Below are 25,888 nucleotides of genomic sequence, written 5' to 3'. Positions count from 1 at the left end.
GGCTGGAGAATCTAAATTAAGAGTTAATCTCAGCTGGTGCTGCTAAACGAGGTAGGTGTTTGTCCACAGAAAATGAAGTGTGGGATTTTTGATGAAGTTTTTGTTGGTTTTGTTTGTTTGTTTGTTTGTTTTTTGTGCATGTGTTTTGGGGTGTGTTGTTTGGAGTTTTTTGTTTGGGTGGTCTTTTTGGGTTTGTTTTTGTTTGTTTGCTTGTTATTTGTGGGTTTTTATTTTTTATTTTTTGTGGGGTTTTTTTCCCATCCTCCCCTCCTCCCCTGCAGTTCTAATGATACATTCTGATTTAATTATTAGTTTAGCTCATTTACTACAGGAGTTGGGGAAAGGCCTACCTGTGACATGTCATAGCTAAGATATTCAAAGGCTATTTTCATTTGTTGCTGTGACTGTAGAGTCTGAGAAGTATCTTGGGCTCTTTGTTAGCAGCAAATATAATGTCAATGGATTTGTAGCAAGTCTGTGATTTCAAGATCATATGACCATTTTGTCATATTGAAGATTATAAAATAGTGCAATGAAAATGCCATATGGAGAACTGCTGTCCTCCCACCCCAGAAGAAAAATAGAGTTGATTACTGATGATCACTTCTGGTTTTGCATTGCTTGTGTATCTGTTAAGATATCTTTAAGCTGGTGTTTTCAAACCGTGGTCTGTTATGCCTCTGAAGTCCCTTGCAGGCTGCTTTTATGGGGGGTGGGACAGTTGATTAGGGGAGCAGGTTTATATGATAAGCAACAATTTGGGAAGTTTATTAGGAGAATTGCATGTCCACTACTAGAAACTCGCAGATCTTGACAACAGAAAAACAAAAAGGGGGAAGAGGGAAATTTGACAGAACAGAATTCTATGGTGTAACATAAATCTCACTTCCGATGGGATCTGTTCAGGCTGGTGCCTGAAATGACAGTGGTTGCATGTCAGTGTAAAGCAACGTGCAAGGACCACCTGTCCCAGAAAAGTGTATTATGACTAGTACTGCTCAATATCTTCATCAATGACTTTGACAGGGAGATCAAGTGCACCCTTAGCAAGTTTGTAGATGACACCAGGCTGGGTATTGAGGTTGGTGTACCTGAGGTCTGGGATGCCATGCAGAGAGAGCTGGACAAGCCAGAGGAGTGGGTCTGTGTGAACCTCATGAGGTTCAGCAGGTCCAAGTGCAGCCTGTTGTATCAGGGTATCAATTACAGACTGGGGGTTGAAGGGGTTGAAAGTGGCTCTGCCAAGAAGGACTTGGAGGTGCTGGTGGATGAAAGACTGCACGTGACCTGCCAAAATGTGCTGGCAGCGCAGAAAACCGATTGTATCCTGGGCTGCACCAAAGGCAGTGTACCCAGCAGGTCAAGGAAGGTGATTCTGTCATTCTGTTCTGCTCTTGTGAGACCCCACCCGGAATGCAGCATCCAGCTGTGGGGTCCTCAGCATGGGGGAGACAGATCTCATGGAGTGAATTCAGAGAAGAACATGAAGATCATCAGAGGTCTGGAATTCCTCTCCCTTGAGGAAAGGCTGAGAGAGTTGGGGTTGTTCAGCATGGAGAAGAGAAGACTCTAGGGAGATGTTTTTGCAGCCCTTTAGTACCTAAGGAAGGGTTTATAAGAAAAATGAGCAGATCTTGTTGTGATAGGACAAAGGGTAATGATTTTAAACTGAAAGAGGGCTGGTCTAGATTAAAGACTTTTTTTTATACTTAGGGTAATGAAGCAATGTAACTGAGGTGGTAGATGCCCTATCCCTGGAAATGTTCAATGTCACATTGGATGGGCAACATGATTGAGTTGAAGATGTCCCTGCTTATTGCAAGGGGATTGGACTAGGATGCCTTCAAAGTCTTTTCTGACCCAAGCCATTCTATTATCTTGCCAGGAGGGAGTTCTCTGTTGGCTCCTGATGGTGAATCTGACCTGAAAGTTATGGATAGTGCCACCTTTTTTGGAAAGGCCGTGGAAAGACCAATGTTACATTTGTTATGTGTTATATTTGCCTTTGATGGGAACTGGACATAGCTGAGCCTTTTCTGGGCAACTGTAAAATTTGTAGTGGGAAGTGTCAGCGTGAAACCACAGTTACCCGAATTTGACAGGTCAGTATTAGTAAGCCACCTCAAAAAAGATGGCTTTAGCCTGTGATATGTACCCTCCATATCTGTTAATTTCTTCCATCAGATAACCTTTGTGTAACCTGAATCAGTGGGAATTTGTTGGTGGGTCACACAAACACGATCACTGTTTCCATTTCAAAGGGTGGAACTATGCAGAACACGCCTGGGGTTATGGAGGTGACCACAAACCTCCTCCCTCTTCCACCCCCACCATCCTGGGCGAGCTCCTCCTTGTCTTCCTGGTGCAAAAATTCTCTTGAAGATCTGTGGGGACTGGTAATATAAAAAGCATGCAAGCAGTGCATGTGAAAATGTCTACCTTGCTTCAACGCTAGAAAGCCACCAGTTCATTTCTTGCAAGTGAAAAACACAGAATTACTTAAATCTTGATCACTGTATTTTCCTTTTAACTTATGTTCTGTGAGTTGTAGCTGCTGAAGAGGTAGATGCTTGTATTCATAAGTGAAGCAATGAAAACACTGTGGGGGAGAAAATAAATATCCAAGAAAACTTGGGTTGTAAGTAGTTGAAGTATGATCTGCATGTTGTCTTGCTTTTTCAGGGATCAACTGTGCAAGACTTACCAGTATGTGTAAAAGATAAAAACTCCCCTCTGTCTCTTCTAGGTGTCTCTACATCAGTTGATACAAACTTAGCCTAAAATAAAACAGTTCTATAAACCATTCAATTGCCCCAGTGGGTGGGGATAGAAGAAGGGGGTTTAGATTAATAATTAACTGGTCTGGAAAGCCCTCAAAGCAGGCCATGGACTTCTGGGCAGGGAGCTGTGGGCTAATTTCTATGGAAAAGATTCCTCTTTTTCTGAGGGAAGGATTTGTTCTACCTTCATTTATCCTCATTGATTCTGATCTCTTGTATTAGGGGTGTGTGTAGGAAGCTCTTGAGGAAGAACAAGTTTTCCAACAGAGCATTAGGAAGAGGTGACATTCTCTAGGGAGTCCTTTTAGTTGCAAAATTCTTGTTGGCAGGTTAAGACACAGGTCCAGCAACTGGATACTGGCTCCCTCTTGCACTAACATGCTCCTTACAAGTGTATCACTAATACTTAAATGATGTAACTGTGCAAATGAACAAATGATGGATGATCAGTAATTTAATAAATTGCCTACTTCTGCTTTTCTCAAGTCTGTTGTCTAGAGTACTTGAAAATAAAAATGTCTTCTGCAATGTTTGGGGAAAATTGTCCAAACCAGGGAATAGAAAAGTTATTGCAAAAGAACACTGGAACTGTGGCACCTTTATTTCATAGGCAGCCCTTTCTATTTTAAACAACATTGTTGCATTTTATGACAGTCATGACACAAAGACAATTACTTACCAAAGGAAAAAAAAAATTATAAAAACAGACATTTGAAATCACAGAGGGTTTTTGGGGGGTATCTGAGTAATCACATTCATAGCTGTGATGACTTAAGGATGTGTCTGAAGTAAGGCTTATAAAACAAGTAATACTACAGAATTTTTTCTGACTGTTTTGGTCAGTGTAGTTTTAAAAGCTTTTTGGGTAGCCAACCTCTTCTTTCAGGTTTGAAGCTAAAATTTCTGTGACCAAGAGATTGTTTTACCAGCCCTATTAGTCTGCTTAATAGATACTTTCTTCCCCTAGAAAATGAAACATAAATTTTTTTCTAAGCATATTTAACTCTTTTCAGAACTAGTATGTTTGATATTAGTCATATTCCAAACTTGAACTGTTAAAATGCATTTATTTTTTAATGTAAACAAGATTTTGCTGTTGTTTTTTACTGTTCCCAGTCATTAGAAGCAAAGTACTTGTAAAGATTGTCAGGGCCGTTGAGTTGAGCTTCCAGCCGTCACGTGCCATCTTATGAACTGCTTTTCTAAACCTCATCAAGCTTAAAGAGCACTTGGCTTTTGCTTCCAGTATTCCTGTTTTTTGAAATTCTTACCCAAATCAGATCAGTTTGAATGTTGGAACAGGCATCTGACTGTCCTAAATTTATTAGATGCTGGTTTGATACTGAATTTGCTCTGGCATCAATTTTATCCATCTTAGTTATTTTCATTTTCTGTATTAGGATCTGTCAGTGTTTTGATAAATATCAATCTATCTGAAGTAAGTTGAATTCCCTTTGGACTTCTCCTTCAAGATAATCTGTACTCCTGCCTGAGGTGTAATTGTTGTTGATATGGATGATCCGAATTTTGTACAGTGTTGTACTCTGGCACAAACACTTCCCTAGGTTTATTGGAAGCAGTCTTGAGAGGCACTTGAACATTTTAATTTCTTTTCCTCATTGTACATCACACCAGTTGTTTACAGACATCCTGTGGTTTAGGTAGAGACTATTCTGGTCTTTAGCTACACAGTCTTATCTTGTTTTATGTAAGTATATACAAATTAAAAAAAAAAAAACAAAAAACAAAAAACGGGGGTAATAGGATAATAGGATGGCACAAAATTTACAAGTACTGAAATATTTCAAGTTTGGAAATGCATATGAAATACTGATTAAATTTGAGAGGACTCTACACTGATAGGCTTAATTTCTGTGTTAGTGTTTTGAAGCGAGGTGTCCACAATTCTGAGGACTTAGAGCTAGGACGGTGAGTAAGCACAAGCTGCTCTACTGCTACGAGAGACATTCAGCTGTGTAATACTTAAAGGACACCTTCCTTGGCAATAACATTTAAAAATACTAATTCCTCTTACTCATCTGTAATCCTCTTCCCACAGCTTGAGCTCAGGACTATAATGGAACCTATTATGGGGAAAAGGTCTATGACTCAGCCATTGAGCCATGCAAACTCTTGGCTTCTTTAATTGGCACCATTAAATCTTTAGTAGTTTTTCTCTCATAATATATAGGTGTCATTGGTATAAAATGCATCACTGCTGAAGTTACATTGTACCTTTTGCTCTCTGATTTCCGTGACTTGATCAACCATAGGTGTTTAAAGGCTGGTTAATCAGACTTTTTTTAGAATTACTGCTTAATTATTTAGGAGTGTACTGAAAACAAAACGTAGAAAAGCCATTGCATGAATCATTACTTTCCAGGTTATTTTCCTTTTTTATTTAGACACAGGAGAGGGAAAAGAAAAAACCTATCTTTGCATAGTGTTTTATCTTTATTGAAGTTATTTAACTTGAAGACTGGGTATTTTCTATATGACAGGATGGGAGAAGTTAATTCTTGAGCATATAACCAGGGGAGAACTGGCCTGATGTAGTTGATTTTTTTTATTTTTTATTTTTTTTTTTTTTTTCTCCTGTGGCAGGTTGGTTTTGGGGTTGTTATGGTAGGTTTTCGATTGCATTGATTTTTTTGTAAGATACAGGAAAGTGAGCATGGAAACAGGTGTAGTTTGGGAAGGTAGTCAGACATCGTTAGGAACAATATGAACACTGAAAGTTAAATGTTTGAATACCTATGTATATGCATTAGTATATGTATTAGTAAATGCATGTATATGAGGAATAATAGCAGCTTTTAACTCTTCTTTAGTTGTTTTCCCATATACTTCATATGGGACACATAGAGCTTTTCTGTATTTATGTTGCTGTAAGCTTGCTGGCTTTGAAAGAGGGGTGTGATGAGAGCATTGGAAAACTGCAATTGTTTGTTACTATCTTCGGAGTCTGCCTTCTTGTATCTGTGATTGGCAAGAAGGTAACATTTGTATATACTATTTGAAAGTAAGTATCAAGAAAGAGCTAAGTTAGTGACAGAAAATGTAAAACTATGTTACTCAACACACAAAATTTAAGCGATTATGTTTGTGGGATGATGGCAAGGTGCGAAGCTGTAGTTAGAAAAGATCTGAAGTAGGACTGACACTACATGTTCCTCATGCCTATAAATTAGGATGTAATTTGTGTATGCAACCATGTTTTCTCTGTCCTTTTTTTTCTACCCACAGAAGACCTTCTTTGATAGAAGTAGCTGTTTAATTACTTTAATTTTATTATTTGAGGTATGGCCTGATAATATGTTGACTGTATGTTATCCAGTAAACCTCATAATGAATATCACTGAATCCCTTGAACCCGGCAGACTTGCTACAAACAGTGCCTCTCTCCATATCTTTGTAAAAATAGCTAAATGAGCTTATTAAATGGTAATTTTAACCATAATACTGAAAAACTTCACCAACCACTAATACGTACATCATCTAAAGTCTCAGTGTGTATTCTCCATTTTACATATGAGTAAACCAGGACAGAGGGGTAGGGAGTTGTCTGAGGCAAGAGTGAAAGTAATGGGATTTGGGGCTTCTTTGTGTGTTATGCTGGGCTGTATCGCCCTGAAGCTGAAGCCAGGAGTTATCCAAGTAGGTGCTTTCTTGCAGTCATCGTTCAGCAGTTTTCAAGAAGAAGGTCCATGGGAAGTCCTTTGCTGGAAACCCCTCATAGTAAGGAATGAGTATGTAATTTAAAAGAAATGGAAAAAATAACCCAAACAAAACCCAGCGAAAGAAAAGCCCATCTAGGGGAAGAAAAAAAAAAAAAAAAAGTTTCCCTTTTCGGTACTTAAGTTTTCAGCGCAATATGAGTCTTATCTTCAGGGTAATGTCATAGTCATTTAGATCTGATTTAATCTAGAAGTCTCATCCATCCTGTGAACTGCATGAGGCAGCAGTTGTAGAGTAACTAGGGAAGAGTCATGCTGTAGGTTAGAGATATTACTGTAGAAATTTAAGCAATAGGGTGTAAAATTCGTTTAGTAACAGCAATTATTCTTTGTTTTCTATTTGAAATATTTACATAATTTAGACTGTAATTTAAAAAATAAAAATACATTTATAATTTACAGTGTGTTTTCTTAGTGTTACAATGAGCTCTAATCTTTTCAAGACAACATTGCATGTTTGCTATTTTACTTGCAGGCTGGCTCACTGGTCAGGGCCTGAAGAAAGGTTTTGAATTTCTGCTGGACAAGAACATTTTAATATTGATAAAAATGGGTTAGAAAAGTAATTCCAACTTACTTGGGACATCTAATAGAAGTAAAAGTGGTGATGGCAGAGGGATTTTGGAGTTTCTTTTTCTCTCATGATGTGGTATTTCTTTGTGATTAAGGAAATGGTATTTAGAATGTCAAAACATAAAGTTACAGTTTTAAATTATGAATCTCGTAGTAGTAAGTGTGCTAACCTTTACTGTGAGATTGAAACGGCAGCAATTAAACAGTTTGAGATTTGGAGTAGACATAAACAGTAGAGATAGCTTAATTGAGATACTGCAGATATAATCTTATGGTATCAGAAGACCTCTCTCAAATATGGTGTTTTGGGAGAAAATTCTGAGATGAGGCTCCTTCAATCAGAAAAAGTTAGGAAATGTAAAGATTAGAATAATTAAATAATAATAATAAAATTGGTTTAGAGTGGCTTAACTTTCTTTCTTTCTTGGTACCTTAGTATTTTACAGTATTAGAAGTCCCTGTGATCAGAGAATTGTGGTTTTTATTAAATATGTAGCAGAAAAGACTTGAGTACAAGCTGTACTTAAAAAAAAAAAGGGCACCAGCACAAGTAATGAATGAAAAGGATTTCGTCTTTTGCTTGTGGATAATGTACAGCTTCACCTTGCAGAGGAGGAAGATGGCAGTGGAAGAAAGAGTATTGTATTATTTGCCTAGTGGGTCTCTTCCAGATAAAATACTGTTGAAGTAAATATTTGTCAGCTCCAAACTGGAACCAAATTGTACTCTCTGTGCTGACAGTGTTTCTTCTAATGCTTTCAGCTAATTTTTCTCAATATGGTACGCTCTTTACTGCCAGATACCTTGATGAAATTATAAAAATACCTTGTTGCAAACCACGGAAAATTCATTGTGCTCTGTGATTTAGTAAAAATGGATAGTATTGTGGAAGTATTTTGGGACTTCAGTGGGACGTCTTTTCTATGGACAGGAGTAAAAACTCAGGAGTTCTAGTCCTTTTCACAACTGTTGAATTCTTTAACTTCTAAGGCCATTGCCCCTTCCTTGAACTATAGAAACATTATATACATATTTATACCTTTGGGGAAAACTTGTTTCTTTTTTGATGAGGTCGTGCAGATAGGGGAAGTGATAAAGTTCTTAGTAAAGACTATCTATGAATTGCATCCTCTTTTCACCAGCATTGTCATGTGATGCATGTTTGTCATTAAATTGTGATTGGTGTATTTTATGTATGTGCAGGCTTGTTAAACATCCATGTTTAACAAGAAGCTGATGATAGGGAACCTTTAAAACAAAAATCCTGGGCTTTTGTTTTCCTAGGTATATAAGGAAGAAGTTAGGAAAGTGATAGAAAAGTTATATCTATTCCTACTGTATTGGAACAAGCATCATACACTAATAAATATAATGGCCTAAAAATACATTTGAAAGCATTTTACTCATGGTTGCTGTATCTTACTGTTTTATGAATGTTTGATGTTGTGCTCTTCAGTTGCTGAAGAGCAACTCAGTCATGTCTACAAGTGAGGGCTTATTGGGCAGCTGTGATCTCTCTCTGCGAGATGGCTTTCTCAAAGGTGGGCTAGTCCTGTTGAAGACCCTTGCATTAGAGTGCCCTCGGAAGAGGTTGAGAGGTTGCCCTGGGGCAGATAAGAAAGGCAAAGCAGAATGTGAATTACATCAGGAAGACTGAAAGGACTGGCTCGAGTGGTGTCTTCTTAAAGCTTCCCAAAACAGGGAGACAAGCCCAGAAGAAAGGCCACTAAAATGTGTGTACACAAGCAGGGTGCAAGCAGAGCACCCTGAAGGTTGAGTTTGAGGGCTTTCTGGCACAGGCATGTTGTAAAAAATAAAGAGGCATGTAGTGGTGCCAAGTAATTAGATTGGGGCAATATGCAGTTGTAGCCACATGGTGCCCATCTGCTCCTAGTGGATTTCCTTACAGTCTGTTGCAGTTTGGTCCTTTTGCAGTCTATAACCTCCTCATGAAGGGAAGTGTAGGGAGGGACACTCACTAATTCTCTTCTCCCTGGTGGCCAATGGGAGGACCTGAGGGAATGGTATGAAGCTATGTCAGGGGAGGTTTGGTTTGGATAGTAGGAGAAAGGTTTTTCTCCGGAGATGGCTGGGCACTGGAACAGGCTCCCCAGAGAAGTGGTCACAGCCCCAGGCCTGACTGAGAAGCATTTGGATGTTTTCAGGGACATGATGTGACTCTTGGGGTCCTGTGCAGGGCCAGGAGTTGGACTTTGGTGATCCTTGTGGGTCTCTTCCAATGCAGGATATGCTATGATTCTGTGATTCATTGTTAAAAGGCATACTATTGTCCTTGCAAATAATGGATTAGCGCTCACAGGATGTTCATCAGACAGGTGGACATTCTGTCTTGAGCCTTAAGTGCTGCAGAGCAGGCAGGAGAAAACTGTTTCCTGGCCTGCAAGTCTTCAGGTTAATCTAATGAAAAAACACACCCCAAACATACTGCCCTTCTCTAAATTCTATATGCCCTTCCTTAGACTAAAGTAAACATTTTTGTTATAAATTACAAGAAGACGAAGTGTACTTTTTCTGAATTCAGATAAAGAATACTTTATCAGAGGTTTGGCAAATCAAAAAAAGAAGTATTGCTTCTGACTTAACACATATACCTTGTATTTTTTAGTTTTTTAATAGTATTTATCAAATAAACAAACAATATAGTATCCTATTACCCACCACCTTATATTTTTTACATTTGTAGCCTTTTAAATAAGTTTTCCTGTAACTTCTGGGGTTTAGAAGGTGTGGGGGAAAAAAGTACCAGAATAGAAATGCTCTTGCTGTTGTGGTGTGTAATGCTATTACTGCTACTATTACTTGAAGCAGTGAAAGCACAGATGGAACTTTTTCAGTTGTCTGTGGTCAGAGGAGCCAGCACTTTTACCACGTATGCTTGTCTTTGATTTTTCTCTGTAGTCGTAAACCTGGTGCCGTTTGCTGAATGTCACTGTGATTTAAACTTGATAACAGAAAGATTATTGATATGAGCAGATATGATCTATTTAAGGTCCCTCTGAAAATGGTTCTCTGAGCAACTTTAATCTTCTGTAGAAAAAGCAAAGTTTTAGAGAATATTTTTCACTTTTATTACTGTGGGCAGGCCCTAATATACCAAGTCAGCCAGGACTGTTTTGTTGCATTTTCTTTTTCTGGGTAGGGAACAGGGTGTTTAGTGGGAATCATAGTTGGTACCAGAACAATATAAAGTATGGTGAAAGCTACAATGTGATGTAGGAACAGGTAACCCTTCAGAGAGGATGGATCTCCATGCATTTGAGGTTCAGTAGCTGAAGGGAGAGAATTCTGCTTGTGGAGGGAGGAGGCTGCATGTACAGGGCAGTACAGTTTTGTCTCTCCCCTCAGGACCTTGGATTTCAGAGCATGGCTGTGCTCAAGAGAAGGAGGGTGTTTGCATTTGACTGTTTTAGAGGAACTACTTTTGCTTTCACAGTGAATCAAAGGGGCTGTGGGAAACGTGGAGACAAGCCCAAGAGCAAAAATTCAGCCTGTATATATGCTAAAGTGTTAGGTTAGTCTTTTATAATGCTAATTTATTTAATAATAGCAGTTTAATTATTACTGTTTTGCTTGAGTATGTGCAGATGTTTCCTCCCTATATTCCCCCTTTACTGGAGAAGTTGAAGTATTGTACTAGATTCTCTGGAGACTTTCATCCTAACACATTCATACTTTACTGTGTGACTTCCCTATCTTGTCTGGTGATGAGCAACCATTGCCTTGTCTTAGAGGGGTTGGAAAGGACTGTTGGTAAATCTCCTGGATATTCTCTGATCCAAGGGATTCTCTAGTAAGCACTAGGTATCTTGATAGCTGTGCCTGGGAATAACTTCACAGACATAACTTCACAAAGAGAATGCACACATTTTTAAATACAGCTGTTACATGGCAGAATCAAAGAACCATTAAGGTTGGAAAAGACCTTTCAGATCCTCAAGTCTGACTGCCAACAACTTCTATGGTAAAACATGTTGGCATGTTCTGACATGTCTTCTGCTTGATAGTGGAGCACACGCAAAGTGTGATTTCCTTTTACTGTGGCCATGCATGGAGGATAGGCTTGAAGTGCACAAGCTGTCAACATGAGCAATAAGCTTTTACCAGTAATAGAATTCAGTAATCCTAATTGTCTAAATTGTAAAACTAATTGTCCCACCCTTTCTATGTGTCTCTGCAGCTAGAGCTAGTAAAAACTCGCCAAAGTCCTCAACCAGTCTATGCAGTGATGATGGATAGTAGAGAATCAGGCTGCTGTTGTGTAATATTTAGGACCTGCCCTGTTTGCATTAGGGGTAACCTTGTACTGCTAAGTCAGTCTATATTGCAAAGTAATCTCTAGCAAAAAAAGTATTAATAAAATGTTTGTCTTGTCGACCTTCACATCACTAGTTACATACAATTCTTGTGGTAGCTGTTGCAATGTCTTACATGTAGACCCAATTTGGAGCATGCACTCTTCATTATTGTAGGGATGGCAGTTGTCTGAGATTGGCTGATCAACACTGATTCTGATCAATTCTGATCAATGGACAGCAACCTAGGAGCTCTCTTATGGGACAAGTTAGTTGTTTCTTGAGCTGTGAACAAACTGTCAGCACTCACTGCACTGGCTGATAATCCATAGGCTTAGTAACGTGTCTCACGTTTTCTGTGAGCATGCACAAAACACTACATATGATTACTGTTAAATTATAATGGGATGTTTGCTTTTTGGATGGCTACATTAGTATAATTTGTCTTCTGTAATCTGTGTTTCTTCACAGAGTACATGACCAGTAAATAAATAATTCTATTACTGTAGCTGTGCTGAGACTCAATTAAGAAACTCCGTATTTTGCATAGCATGTTTTTATTCCTCCAAATACTGTTACTGGGTGATATTCTCAGCTCCACCAAATCATAAATTATAGTAGTTTTACAGTGATAGCAGAGGACACTAAGATTGGTCTTAATCACTTCTTCCACTCCACTGTTAGCCTGCTGTTGGCATCAGATTTTTTTTAATACAATTTTTAAAAAAAACTTTGGATCAGCAAGTTATAACTTGGTTGTAATTGTACTGTTTTTAACTGTAATTTACCTGTTTTTAACAGGTTTCCAGGAGCAGTAACAGAGCAGAATGACTTAGAATAGCCTTAGTTTATTGTTTCCTCCTAAGACTAAGATTAAGAAATAAAATGTTACTGCAGGAGCACTTTGCTAAAACATTAACTTTTTTTCATGCACAGTAGTTTTGTCTTGCTAGAAAGGTATTAATAGAACTTCTGTTTTCTATACACTTTCATCTGTGTTCTGAAGAGGTATGTCAAGAAATTTAGATTCCTTTCAAGCCTATTTGCAAAATAGACTTTCATTCTTACGTGGTGTGATGTTTTTCCCTTTATTGTAGAGATCACTGACAGCACTTGTTGGTTTATAAATCCCAGTTGTCATTTTGGAACTACAATTTTGTAAGGAGAGTTTCTGAATTATTGAGATACCAGTTGTTTCTAAACAGACTCATATTCCCCCAAATATTTTAAGTTTAATATTAAGGATTTTCATATAGTACAGTAAAAGAAACATACATCTTCAAGGTAGTAGTTTCACAGAAAAGGGAAGGGATCATCATTCACAATAAAGAAGACGACACTGGTAAAACATATTTTTGAAACACAGGTGTGAATGTAGTCTTGAGGATGTTTCTGGACTTCACCTACTGTAGAAAAAGTGCTGTGCAGCTTTTGCTGAATGGAGGTACTGGCATTTGGCCAGAGTTTTGGAGGTGGTGTTGATTCCTGTTTACTCTGGAGTTTTTACTGATATGTGAGCTCTGCATATGGATAATGTCAGGAAAATATTTATGGAGGTCTAGAAAGGGTGTCACACTGAAGGGGCACTAAGAGAGGCCTAATGCTAGAAGTATTCATTAGACAAGTTGAGAATTGCAGGGACAAAGCAATGCATAGAGACATGATGCAGAAACTTTCCAAATTAGTCAAGATGAGTAGTTCATTCTAAATAATCCAGAGGGAGGATGAATCCTGTCATTAACTTTTGAAAGGAAGAATCAAAGGAGCAATTTGGTTATGTGATGGCTTCTAACACCTTTTGGGCTGTCCCATCAGGAAGGATACAAATTCAAAATGAGTGATCTCTGGCACTAGGTAGAGCTGCTGCTGGAAGCATGCTGTAATCTGTCTTCTGTTTTCAAAGAACTTGGACAGGTTGCTGTTTTAACTTCCCCAAAGTGAAGGTGATAGTTTGAACAGACTTGCAGTTGAGAATATTCTGCAATGATTTAGCTAAAGTGAAATTATCCGTTGTATGGAAATCATACCAAAGACGTTTGTATTTTGAAGTCAATGGGGAATAACTGAGCACTTGCTTTATTGTTAGACAACTTAGTTAACCAGCATTCAAGAAAACTTAAATGAAGTGGTGGTGTTGTTGTAGATCTTTATTTAAATATGGAAAAGACCATGGAATATGGAAATAATGCCCACGAGAGAAATGAAAGTGTAGTCCTGGTAAAATGTTGTGGGTTTTTTAAATTGTTTGTTGTTTGATGCTGATGTTTAAATTCCCAAAGTCAGCTGAGTCACATCACATACTTTGCTGCTCTTGCTTCATACTTTGTAAAGCTCAATATTGGCTCAAGTTGCTGCTCTGTAAGGAAAGTGACACTGCTGTTAGGGAACTGCTGCTTTCAGTACAGTTGCTCGTGGCTCAGTCCTTCCCCTGCCACTCACCCCTATTGGATTAATCCTACATCTTGTCTATTTGCTACTTCACATAACAGGTCTGGTTTGAGACATCTCTCTGTGCTTTGGGCTGGGGAGAATGGGCATACACTCTAAAAGTGTAAGCACATGTGAAACACAGGCAAATTTTAATTTTTCAAGTCTTGATGATACCTGTTTGGAAGCTCAAAAATAGGTTTGGATTCTGGAAATTTTGCAGTCTAGAAACAGACAATTCTATTTCTCTAATAGTGCTTTCATTTTTTATTTCCTTGGGTGTTGTTGGCTCTTATTGACAGTGCTGTGTAGCCTGTTGTGCCACAAATTATTTTAACACTTCAGAGTTCTTGAGGAATCTCTGTTTTTTTCTAATAAGCTGTGACCTTTAGGAGTGTCCTGCATTGTGATATTGCATGTTAATAGCATTGATTGACTGCAGATCAGTGGGAATTGATGAGAAAATGTCCATTGTAAAATTAAATGGAATTACTGAAGACTGTGCCATGCTGCTGGTTAGGGAGGTGACTAGCCCCAGTAGTCCCTGGTAGGAGTATTAATGTGAGCTCCAGGTTTTTTCACATGATTAAAACAGGCCATCTGTTCTTTGTTAAATGTTTACAAAAACAGCTTTTCTCTAAAAGATTTAAAGAGATGTGGGTCTAGTAAACACACCAATATTTTTGAGCACCTTTTTCACCTTATTTCAGATAATACCAAAAATAATTCTGCTGCAATATCAAATAGGATGAATACCTATTTGTGTTTAATCTCCACTGGTTTCTTTCCCATGGAAGATTAAATTCTGTACTAGCGTACTAAATTATGGCTTTGTTACTACTAAAAGCAGCAGGAGAAGCAATTTCTGTGAAGTATGCAGATAATTTTTTTCCAATCTTTTGATAAAAACTTGTAATATACATATTTTTTAAAATTCTAAAAATGGAAAATGGGGTTCTTGCATTAGAAATTATGACCCTGTAACTAGAGCTAATCCTTTCTAGATTTAAAGAAGTAGAACTATTTGAAATAATTCCCTGTGGTAGGCTTAATCTAATATTTATAGTGAAAGCCTGTTGTTCTTCCTTTTCTCCCTACTTAAGAAAGAGCAGACTGGTTTGGGGTAAGAAAATGTATCTTTCAAGCTGCTTCCAGTCTCTTCTCAGTAGATTTGTGCTGCTCCTACACAGCTTCACACTAGGGAGCAATGTGGGGTTGTCAGTTAGGGATAAACGGTTTTAGCATATTGCAGAAGTACAGCCACAGACTTCCTAGAAAAATGAAAGTATTCACAGCTATTTCTTTGAAAGAGTGCTACACGTATAAGATCATGTATAAGTGAATTACAAAATGTGCTAAACTGCAGGGAGTGATATGTGGCAAAGGTAATATATTTTCAAGTAATATCAGATATAACCTACAGTGCCTAATTAGGGCAAGATTGTCTTTTTGTAGCTTCAGCGTTCCAGAGGTTCTGAATGATATGAACCAAGATCATAGTATTATTATGCTTAGCAATGCACATAACTTGATCCTTTAAATAAAAGGCAGTAGGTCTGGGTTTTTTTACTATTTGCTTTAGTCGGATGTATAGAGCTGTTTACTGTTTAACTGTATAACTGTTTACTGCTTAACTGCATAACTGTTTTAGAGCCTGAGAATGACTCTTGTGGATAAGGTTTCTGAAAAGTAAGAATCTGGACTTTCACAGTACTACAGTGTGACAGCAATCACTGCTGTTCTCAGAGCCTTACCTTTTGGCCAGACCTTACATTAAAACTGGAAATGTCAAGTCATGAAGGGCTGGCACTGCTGTTGTGGAGATTTGGAAAGCTCCACTTTCAGATTTGCTTATGACTTTGCTGAAAGTTGGTGTTCAGACCTAAACAAACAAAAACAATGCACAAGTCCTACAAAGGCAGCAAGGATTCATTTTTTTGAATCCTGAAGCATTAATAAAATATAATATTGATTTCAGCGATGCTCATATCACTAATGAAGTTGCAGTGTTGAAAATTTTGTAAAATTCATTGCTGGATTTCTTGTGGTTTTTAATATTTGTTGGCTTGGCTGTTTCATATGCATAAGAGGAAGAAAATAAAACTACTGATTCTGACCTGTTCTTGAAAGTTGTGCCGTATGCATAAGCTTCTATGTAATTGTAAAAGTGTCTCTTAATATGGCAAACTAATAATGTTGTGCCAAATTCAAGGTACTTGCTCAAAACTAAATCTACAAATAATGGAAAGAAAATCCTGGAGTTCTTATGTTATATATAGAAGGTGAGCAGTATTTTAAAACAGGATTGAGGATGGTAGGGGACAGCTCAGTGAAAAAATTGGTGAAACTTGCACTTGAAGTTTCTGCAAAATGTAGGATGCATGAGATACAAAATAGCAGATAATGCAGAAATATACTGACTATCTTGCAAAAATACATGTTAAAAGTACTACTACGCTGACATAAGGAGGACTTCCAGATGATCTTGATAATATTTTCCTGTATTTTCCTACCTAAAAAAACAAGGTTAGTACAAGCACATAAGTCTGAGGTATAGAGAAGGCAGTTTTGTTCTGTGTCATATAACAAATCTTAGACATTTAATTCAGTCAACAAAATTCACAACCAATCAGAACATTTTAAAATATCTCCATTTTATGTAATGTGTAATTGAACTGCAGAACTCACTGTTACCACAGACTTTTCTGGGATAGTGCTTTCTCTACAGATACCCAGTTTTTGTGAACTTTCCAGCATGTACGTGCCAGTGGTGACTGTAGATTTCTAGAACAGGTGTTGATCCACACTTCACGATGCCTAACCATGAGGTGGGGCTGATTGATGCACTGCTAATGCAATGAGTTCATTGGGTTTTCATTAGAGCTGGATTTCCACTGCAACTTAGGCCCTGTTGCACAAAAAAGGATCTTAATAAACATGTGGAGGACAGAAACATACAGGAGTCACCCTTGGAACATCTTGGTTAAGCCAAGAGACCCAGACCATCAGTCTGTCACTCAGGGCTTCCCTCTTGTTCTGTCTCTTCCATGGAGAGCTGTACTGTGTAGCAAGTACCATTCAGACCTCTCTGAGACAGCAGAAAAAATTCTTGTCTTAACTTCTCAAGAGTCTTGCTTCTTTTGCTTCTGAGTATGTGAGTGTGTTCAGTGCACAGTGGGTTTATGTTACTGTGAAGATATGTCAGAAGTAGTTAAGACTGCACCGGTTCAGTTTGTTTACATTGAGAAAATAATATTATATAGTTGAAAATATACACATGCATTCACTTTCTCATGTAGTATTGTCACGAATTTTGTTTCTTAAATTTTAAGTGCATTTCTATTTAGATCTAGGTGGCTGAAGTAGCTATATCTGTGTATGCCCATCAGTTCTCCTTATGCTCAGGGATTCATTTTGCAGTCATTCCTTTGCCCACTTGCCACTTCTCAGTAGTGCCATTTGAAAAAAAAAAAGTGGAGAAAAGGAACTGCAAAGAACATTACAGTTACACTGGCACTTCTTGTAGAAGTAGAATTCTTATTTGTTATAAACTGTTCTTCTCTACAACTCAACAGATCAGACATCTCAAATGGCTGTCCTTTGACACCATGGTTAATGGGGAACTCATCCACCTAGAATCATCCTGACTTAATTATTAGGGAATGGGAAAGGAGGAGAAACAGAGAAGAGAAAGAGGGTGGGTAAAATGATCTGACCATATATGTAGGTGCGAGAAAGGCATCAGTACAGTGTCATGCTAATACTTTTCTTCTAGAAAAGCACTGTTGTCCTGCATTTATAACCGTGGGCAGGCAGGTCAGAACTTTGAAATGTTGCAAAGTTGTGGTAGAGCTTAGATATCTTTTGACTGCAAATTCATGGATCTTTGTGTAGAACAGAACCATTGAGGTGAAAATAATTGTCAATATATCCAATGTCTTTTCATCTAGGCATTTAACATTTGTGTAATTTTACATAGGTTTTCCTGCAGTTTGTAAGTTTGGTGTAAACCTGATATGTTATAGAGACTTTGAAACAGGATGTTTATGCAAGTTCATAAGCACTTACCGTAGTTCTCTGTCCAATCTGGAGCAGGAACAAATCTGTTTCGAATACAAGCTGGAAGCAGTGGATCTTGGACATAAAACGTAACCTTGTATTACATTTTCAAGTGGCTTAATCCTTCACTTGTTAATCAAAATACCTTCTTGTCACAGATGAACCAATGTAAATTGCCTTAATTAATTTTTTAGCAATATAGCCTGTGAATATACTTCTATTCTCCTTCAAATGTCTAGAAACAAACTTCAGCAATTTTCTTCCCAAAGGACAAAATTCCAGTGCAGCTGAGTAATTTTTAATAAGTTAATCATTCTACTAACAACTATTTTGAAATGTTTGCAACAATTACTTTTATTTTGCACTGATGCGTTGTGAAATATTTTCTATATTTCCACTTTATACAAACTTTAGAATAATTTTACCCTTGATACATCAAGAATTTCTGGTCATTTTGCTACTGTTCCGACTGCAAAAATCTTTGTTCTTTACTGTTTTACCTGCTCAGTGCTTCAGATATGCTAACTCTTGTTAATAGGTTAATCTTGTGTTTAATATTTTCACTCTCTATAACCTCATGCTCCAAAAGAGCTAAGTTTTAGAAATCAAAGTTGCAGATCTACAATTTTTATTTCTGTTTATCTCTCTCAGCATTCTCCGTCAGAACCCTTTTTAGAGAAACCAGTGCCGGATATGACTCAGGTTAGTGGACCGAATACCCAGCTAGTGAAAAGCGATGATTATCTGCCGTCAATTGAGCCGCAGCCACAGCAAAAGAAGAAGAAAAAGAAAAACAATCACATTGCTGCAGAAGGTCCCAGTAAAGGTTTTGGTAAGGAAGACTTTCCTGGGGGACTTGACAGCCAGAATCTAAGCAGAAACTCAGTGGATTGCTCCCAAGAAGACAAAAAGAAAAAGAAAAAGCCCAAGGCAAAAAAAGAACCGAAGGATCCTAAAGAACCCAAGGAAAAGAAGGAACCCAAGACCCCCAAAGTCCCTAAGACCCCTAAAGAGCCAAAGGAAAAGAAAGCAAAAAATACCACGCCAAAACCCAAGACCAGCAAAAAGGCTAGGTAAGTCAGGAAACTTGTATATGCGATGAGAGAAAAACAGTGTGTTTGTGGGATTTCTAGAGCATCTGTGCTAAATAGCGTGGGTGGAGAGGAAATCTTGTTTTGTCATTTGCCTTCTACCATCTACAACATCGTGTTTTTGAAAAGCTTGGGCACATTTCTCTTGTTTGACTTTCCTGTTTATGGCTTCACAGTTATTTTAAGCAAGCTGGAAAGGCAGAAGGTTAGTTTTTCCTTTCAAGGCAGAAAAGTTTCTGGATGTGGTAGATTTCAAAACTAACTCTTTCTCCTCTAATGCTCATTTGTCCCTTGTGTGTCGTTTTTGTATTGAGAAATTAAACTGCTTCAACATTAATGTGGTGTTTCAGAGATGAGGACTCAGAATAAAATGGTTTGATGATGTTTTTCCATAAATAAAGGAGTTAGGTACTTCATGTTGTTGCATGCTGTACAACCCTTACAGACACTGTCTTATACTAACACAACTCATGGGCTCTAAGCTCTGCTGTTAAAAAGGAATTTTTATATGGTATTGATGTGTCCTCACCGTAGGGATGATATTAATTTTCCTGTTTCACGTAAATAAAATTTTCCTAGCAGAAAGTCTTTGTGGATAGACCGGATGGTTCAATCATGTTTCTTTACTTGCCATTCAGCATTGTGTACCTATCAGGATAGGCTTAAAACGTTACAGAGTAGTATGAGAAAGACTAAACTGTCATTACACATGAGTAAATATGTCATAGGTAATAACACAGATTCTTTCCTTGTCCGTCAAGTCCCTAAACACTGTGGTTATAAATGCCTACTTGGAAGAAAACTGAGACCACAAAAACATTAAAGCTCAATTTTTTTTTTTTTCATTTGTACCTAGAATTTCTTACAACTGTTCTGAATTTGTTCCAAACATCTGAATCTGTTTTTCAAGATGTGGCTAGAGTTAGAAAATATAACTTCCAGATGGAAGCATAGCCAGACTTGGTTAATGCAAATCAGTTTGCAAAATCCATTTGTATTAGGGTTTAAAAATTGCACTTAATGAATCAGCTTTGCATATATTCTACAAGACTGACTATTTATTGGTTAGGTCTGATACAGCTCTATAGCTAAATGAGGTTGGACAGTAAGATGCTACTTGTTGCTTCAGCAAGACAGAAAAGTTTCTGTACTAGCAGAGATGGTGTTTCCTGAAGAATTTTTAAATACTGGCTTGTAAAATCAAGTGTTGTTGTGTACAGGTTATATTAACTGATCAGTAATTTATAGTTGATCAGCCTCTCCCTATTGCAGCATTTACTTCGGCTGTGTACCAGACTGTCCTAAGGATTGGGTTTACATACACAGCAGCAATTCACAGCTTAGAAAAATCTCCTAAGTTATATATATCACCCAGTATGACTTTTTGAAATTAAAGTACTGTATCAGCTAAAATAGCCTTTTTATAGAATTACAAAATGGTTGGGATTGAAAGGGATCCCTGGAGATCATGTAGTTCAACCCCCTTGCTGAAACAGACTCACAGCAGGTTGCACGGGGTCCATCCAGGCAGGTTTTTAATATCTCCAGGGAAGGAGACTCCACAGACCCTGTGGGTAGCCTGTTCAGGGCTCTCTGTCATCCTCAATGTTAAGTTTTGCTTTTCAGACAGATGAAACTTCCTGTGTTACAGTCTGTACCCATTGTCCCATGTCCTGTCAGTGGGCATCTCTGAGCAGTGTCTGGCCCCATTGTCTTCACACCCATCCCTAAGATACCTGTATGCATTGATAAGATCTCTTCCCAGTCATCTCCTAGCTAAACAGGCAAAGCTTCTTCAGCTTTTCCTCTAAAGAGAGGTGCTCCCAATTCCCTACACTCACAGATTTAAAGGCTGACCAGACTACATAATAAAAGTTATTGAGCATTTCCCAAATTTTTCCTGCCGAAAAGTGAAAAACCTTTTACTTTTCAGGACTTCTCAATTGACTACATTGAAGCCGTGTTTGATAAACCATGGTTAGGAGTAGTCTGCCTCAAAAACACCTGTGGCTGATGGTCTGGAAATCAGAGCTCAGAGCTGGTCTGTCCTGTCCACTCAATCCTAATACCTCTGTGCTCATCTTCTCTGAGTCTTGGGACATGCTGTGCAGATTAGAGGATGAGTGTTTCCTCTGAAGGAACAGAACACTGCTTTCTTAATTGTGTTTGTAGGAGAGTCTTCATCTTCTTTCCCATGCAATGACTCTTGTCCCTGGCTGGCTGGGTAACTTACAGTATTCTAGTAAGTACTAAGCCCTGTTGTTTTACCTGTGAGAGAAATATGTTTGGAGCAACAGCAAGAGCATTCAGTGTTCCTTATGTTTACTCAGCAGTGTGGAGAAAGTCCTGTTTTTGCTGTGATGGGCTTGTGTCTCTTGTTACCAAATGCTCTCTTGAAAGCAAGGTGTTTTCTCATTTTGTGGTCTTGTCAGCTCCAGTATCAAGCTTCTTTGAAGAACCCAGAGACTGTGTGGGGATGCTATGCTGCCAAAGAATTTTAAATCAGTGAAGGAAATTTGCTTACTTTGGCAACATCAGAGGACAGGGGAACCTGTCCAGTGACAGATCACTGAAACAAGTTTTTAAATAAATCAACAGTCCAAATGTTTAATCATGTAAGCCACAGTATTTCAGCAGCACTAACTCCGGAAAGGAAATATTACAGTAGCTGAGATGAGTGAGATTAATGCAAGTTAATACAGATTATGGATGATGATGTAGAAGTAAAATATTTTGATAAAGTTAGTACCTGGCATGTCTTTACTGCTATTGCCTATATTGCTCAGTATTTTGCTTCTAAGCGTTGAAAGAAGTAGTGTGGTTTAGAAATCTAAAAATGCTATGTGTAACTAGTGGTCCTCATTCCTGAGTAAGAGGATCAGCCTCAGCAGAAGAGTTTTGTAATCATGTAAAATTAAGGTAAATAGTTAGGTATTTATTGAAGAGCAATAGTTTTTGTATAGAGCATAACGAGTCCTTAATAGTTAAGTTTGACACAGGCTATATTAGAGCATACAAATGGATGAAAAAATCTGATGTTTAATTTTCTTAACGATTTTGTAATTTAATATAGCTCATAACCCTATTATTTTAGTTCCAATTTCAGCTAAAAGTATAATCCTTTTATGTAACAAATAAAAACAAAACCCGAGAAGCTTTATCCTTCACATCTCTGTTATGTTTGGTACAAGTTGCGACAAAATGAGCAGCCTGCCTCACTGAAATGCACCTTCATGTGAGGGACGAGTCAGACTGGAAAATTGAAGAACCTGATTAATTTAATGGTGGTTTGAATTATGTCATGAGATCTCAAAAAGAAAGAAAAAGCCCAAATAGGCTGCTAGTATGTTACACTGCACAGTGAAAGAAAGATCACACATTAATATTGTATTATTACACTTTTAATGGATATTAGCTCAATCCTACCAATACTGAAAGACAAATATAGTAGTGGCTAAAAAAATATCATTGGCAAAAGAAATCTCTTGTGGACCAAACTAGTGAAGTTTGAAAGCAAAATGCAGGTTAACCTAGGATCACAAGTGAAGGGTTTTCATTAAATTGGGTGGGTGCCGAGTATTATGTGGGCTCTAAACGTTCTGAAGCCAGCTTCAGGCACTTGCAAGCAGGCAGATTTTTCCAAAAGCAGAGGGACGGGGAAAGGCAAGTAATCCTACTGAATTGCAAAGTCATGGCTCAGATGTCTGTTCCTCCTGTGCCTGTCCCTGGAGGAGATGAGGACCACCTGTTTGAGACGATCACACTGCAGCACAGCTGATATCTCTCCTGCCACTTCCTATGAAACCCTAGAGAGTGGCCACCGGTTATGGTGGCAGGAGCAGCACCTATTTGCAAGGGCCAAATGGCAGCTATTTGCAGGAGCTCTTGCCTCGTCCCATCTCCTCAAAGCAGTGTGCTGTGCTTCGCAGGGCTGCTCATATCTGCTTCCTCCCCTCCGTTTGGCAGGGAAAACTTCGTATTCCCCACACTCTGAGCAGCAGCCTGGGACACAGGATAGGACGAGTAGGTTGGGGCTTACAAGGGGAGTGCTAAACATGAGCATAATCAAAGTTTTTAGAGGGAGGTGGAGAAGGGCTTTTTTGGCGCACGGCTCAGCTGTTTGTTGTGTCGGAAAGGGGATGGCTCCTGGCCACGGAAGTGGGAAGAGGCTGCTGCGTGGGGGAGCGGTGTGGGCAGCAGGACACAGCACCCTGGGGAGCTGGAGGACAGGAAGAGAGGTCCCGAGGCAGTGGTGGTAGTTTCCACTCCCAAGGTCAGATCATCCTGAGCAAGGCAGGAAGGAGCTGCCTTTGGGAGAGAACAGGAAATCGTGAGAGATTTCCCTGCATGTGTCTGCTGAGGCTGTTCCTGTTCACACCTGTCCTCATCTCCCTTCTGAATCAGCCCAGCTGCCTGATATTTACCTTTGCTTGTGCTGCAGGGTGGGCCTTGTAGGCTTCACTATTACCAAAGCTGTTTAGTTGTTTGGCTGACTTTTCAGGCTGGAAAAAAGCTTTTTGTCTCTCATTTTTCCTACTTCTGTGATACATAAAAACTGCTTTTAGAAAAAGATGTTTAGATTACAGTAGGAGCTTTAAAAAATAATTGTTTTCCTTGTGTAAGGCAGTAAAGCATAAGTCTCTGACATTTTGAGAAGGTTGGAGTGTTTTTCAATGTTTTTTATGCTCCACAGTGAACATGTAAAGTTTGTCTAATCTAGGTTCTAATCGTGAATATGTTACAGGACAGTGTTCCCAAATGGTAAAATAAAAATCAGTAATGACTTACTTTAGATCATAGAATTACAGAAAAAAACATCATCCAAGTCATGATAGTTGTCATAAATTATACTCATAAACAGATCTATCGGTTACCCAGATCAGGTGAAGCAGCTACACAGGGCAAACATATGGGCTAATTCCCCTCTTAATCCTGCAAAGCATGTCATGATTTTGGGGTCATTTTTGAGTCAGATGGTTTGCCCCTGTAAGTTTCTGGACCTTCATCTAGCTCTCTTGGGGGCTGCTGAGCTGACACAAAACACTTTGTCGGAGTTTGGATATCTTTCTCAAACTGCAAATCAAGCTCTCTTTTTAGTTGTCCTACTTACTGTTTTCCTATTCAACCTCCTTTTCTTCATGTTGTTTGCTTGTTTGACCTTCTACAGGTTGTCTTCCTACTCATCCCCTTTGGTCAATATGGTGTGCAGTCCTTGGGGGTAAGAGGATGAAATCAGAAAGTGATATTGGACAGCGAGATTATAAAACATCTAATCTGAAATGTCTGTATTTATGTCTACTTGAATTGAGGGACGAGTTCAACTGACAGTTTCAAAGTTTTGTGTGTGGGAAATACTGCTCCAGTTTGTCCTAGATTTATATAAGTTCTTGTTTCGGGACTGGACACTTACCTTTGTTACTAGTGGGCTTTGGCTAAATTTTGCATTAATGCATGTGTAAAAACAAATAAGAGAGATAGTTGTCTAAATGTGTATGCTACAGTTTACTTTCCTTGATGTCAGACTTGGAAAGTGCTAATCATGTGCACCCAGTGTTGAGCACTGACAGGGAGAGCTAATGGCAGTCTCTGAGAACAATCTCTAAGTACCTGCCTGTTCTTCATGTGGAAAGGCAATTCTATTCCAGGCTAATGCTGTTCCTGGATCGGGCTGACTGTGATCTGCTGGAAAGTGCAAAGGCTGAGTCAAAAGTGGGTACATTTAATTGTCAGGAACAAATCACACTCGCTGTGTGGGAAGATGAAGAACAGTTGCTGACAATGCAAGGAAGCTGATGTTCTCTCTGGCCAGATGAAGCTCCTGCGTGTGTGTGATGCACTGGGAAGCAGCGTGTCCCCGCGTTTAGAGGGGTGGTGCTGTTCTTCTATTTTTACTTCACTTTTTTCTTTTTTTTTTTTTTTTTTTTTTTTTTTTTTTTTTTCCTTTCCTTTAAAGAACTTGTAGCTGTGCATTTAAAAAGAGCAATTCTGTTGCTGAATTAAAAACTTAAAATTCCCGGTGGAGTTGCACACGGGCTTTGTTGTGGTGGCTCTTTCCACGTGCGTGTTTATAGCTGGTCTGAAAAGGGAAGTGATTTGAAACTTTGTCCGAATCGCTTCCACCGCGTCTCCGTTGCCGAGATTGCCTGTGTACACCGAGGCGCATGGCTCTGGGATAGATATAGGTCATGAAGCAGTCATGGCTCGGCGAGAGAAAGGTCTCTGGGAGGCCAGAAAGGAGCCCGTGCCGGGGCGGACCTGCCCGCAGCGCCGGGCTCTTTGTCTGCGCCCGGCCGGCCGGGAGCGCAGCGCGGCCGGCGGGTCGGCGGGCCCTCGTTAGCGCTGCCCGGCCTTTCAGCAGGCTGGCGTTTTATCCCGCCTAGCCCACGCTATTCTTCCCGGCTTTAAGCCTGTTATTCACAGGCGGCCGTGCACCGGGGGCACGGCACGACGGCTGAGCTTTAATTGCGCGCCCCGCTCCGATTTACGGGGGTCAGGGGGGAAAAGCGCCGGGCTGTCAGCGCGCTTCACCTGGCGGCGATCTTCACCTTCCATTTAAACAAGTTCGAGAAACGCGTGAAGCGGGTTGTTGGGTTTTTTTTTTGTTTGTTTGTTTTGTTGCCGCTCGGCGTTTAGTTTTTAGCCGGTGTTTGTGGAAGCGGTTTGGCGGTGATTCGATGAAAGCCGGTGTGTGTGCGGCGGGGGTTCCCGTGCCGCGGCCGCGCAGGTGCCGGGAGCGGGCGGGCGCTGATTGAGGGAAGCAGATGGCAGCGCTCGGTGGCCGCCGGCCAGCGGAGCAGGTGCTGGTCACGTGGCCGCGGGTTGCCGGGGCGACGCCAGCGCTCTCGGCGTGCGGATGAAAAGGCGAAGGGGGCCCCGCTTCAGCTGCGGCTTTTTGTGCCATTGGTGGC

The 25,888-nt window shown here is 39.3% G+C and overlaps 1 protein-coding gene across 6 annotated transcripts in view; it reads left to right on the top strand.

Annotated features, from left to right (window-relative positions):
• CHD7 (chromodomain helicase DNA binding protein 7) overlaps positions 1-25,888 on the top strand; it is a 132,886-nt gene that overhangs the window by 53,983 nt on the left and 53,015 nt on the right. For all 6 annotated transcript variants that reach the window (XM_040085691.2, XM_040085683.2, XM_040085718.2 and 3 more), the window contains one exon: positions 18,541-18,962. In XM_040085691.2, coding sequence (XP_039941625.1) covers positions 18,541-18,962 — 422 coding nt within the window. The remainder of the gene's footprint in view (positions 1-18,540; positions 18,963-25,888) is intronic.

Source organism: Hirundo rustica, chromosome 1, assembly GCF_015227805.2.
Source record: "Hirundo rustica isolate bHirRus1 chromosome 1, bHirRus1.pri.v3, whole genome shotgun sequence".
In the NCBI taxonomy this organism is placed as follows: Eukaryota; Metazoa; Chordata; class Aves; order Passeriformes; family Hirundinidae; genus Hirundo; species Hirundo rustica.
Note: the sequence above shows the minus strand (reverse complement) of the source record. Positions and strands in the feature narration are given on the sequence as shown.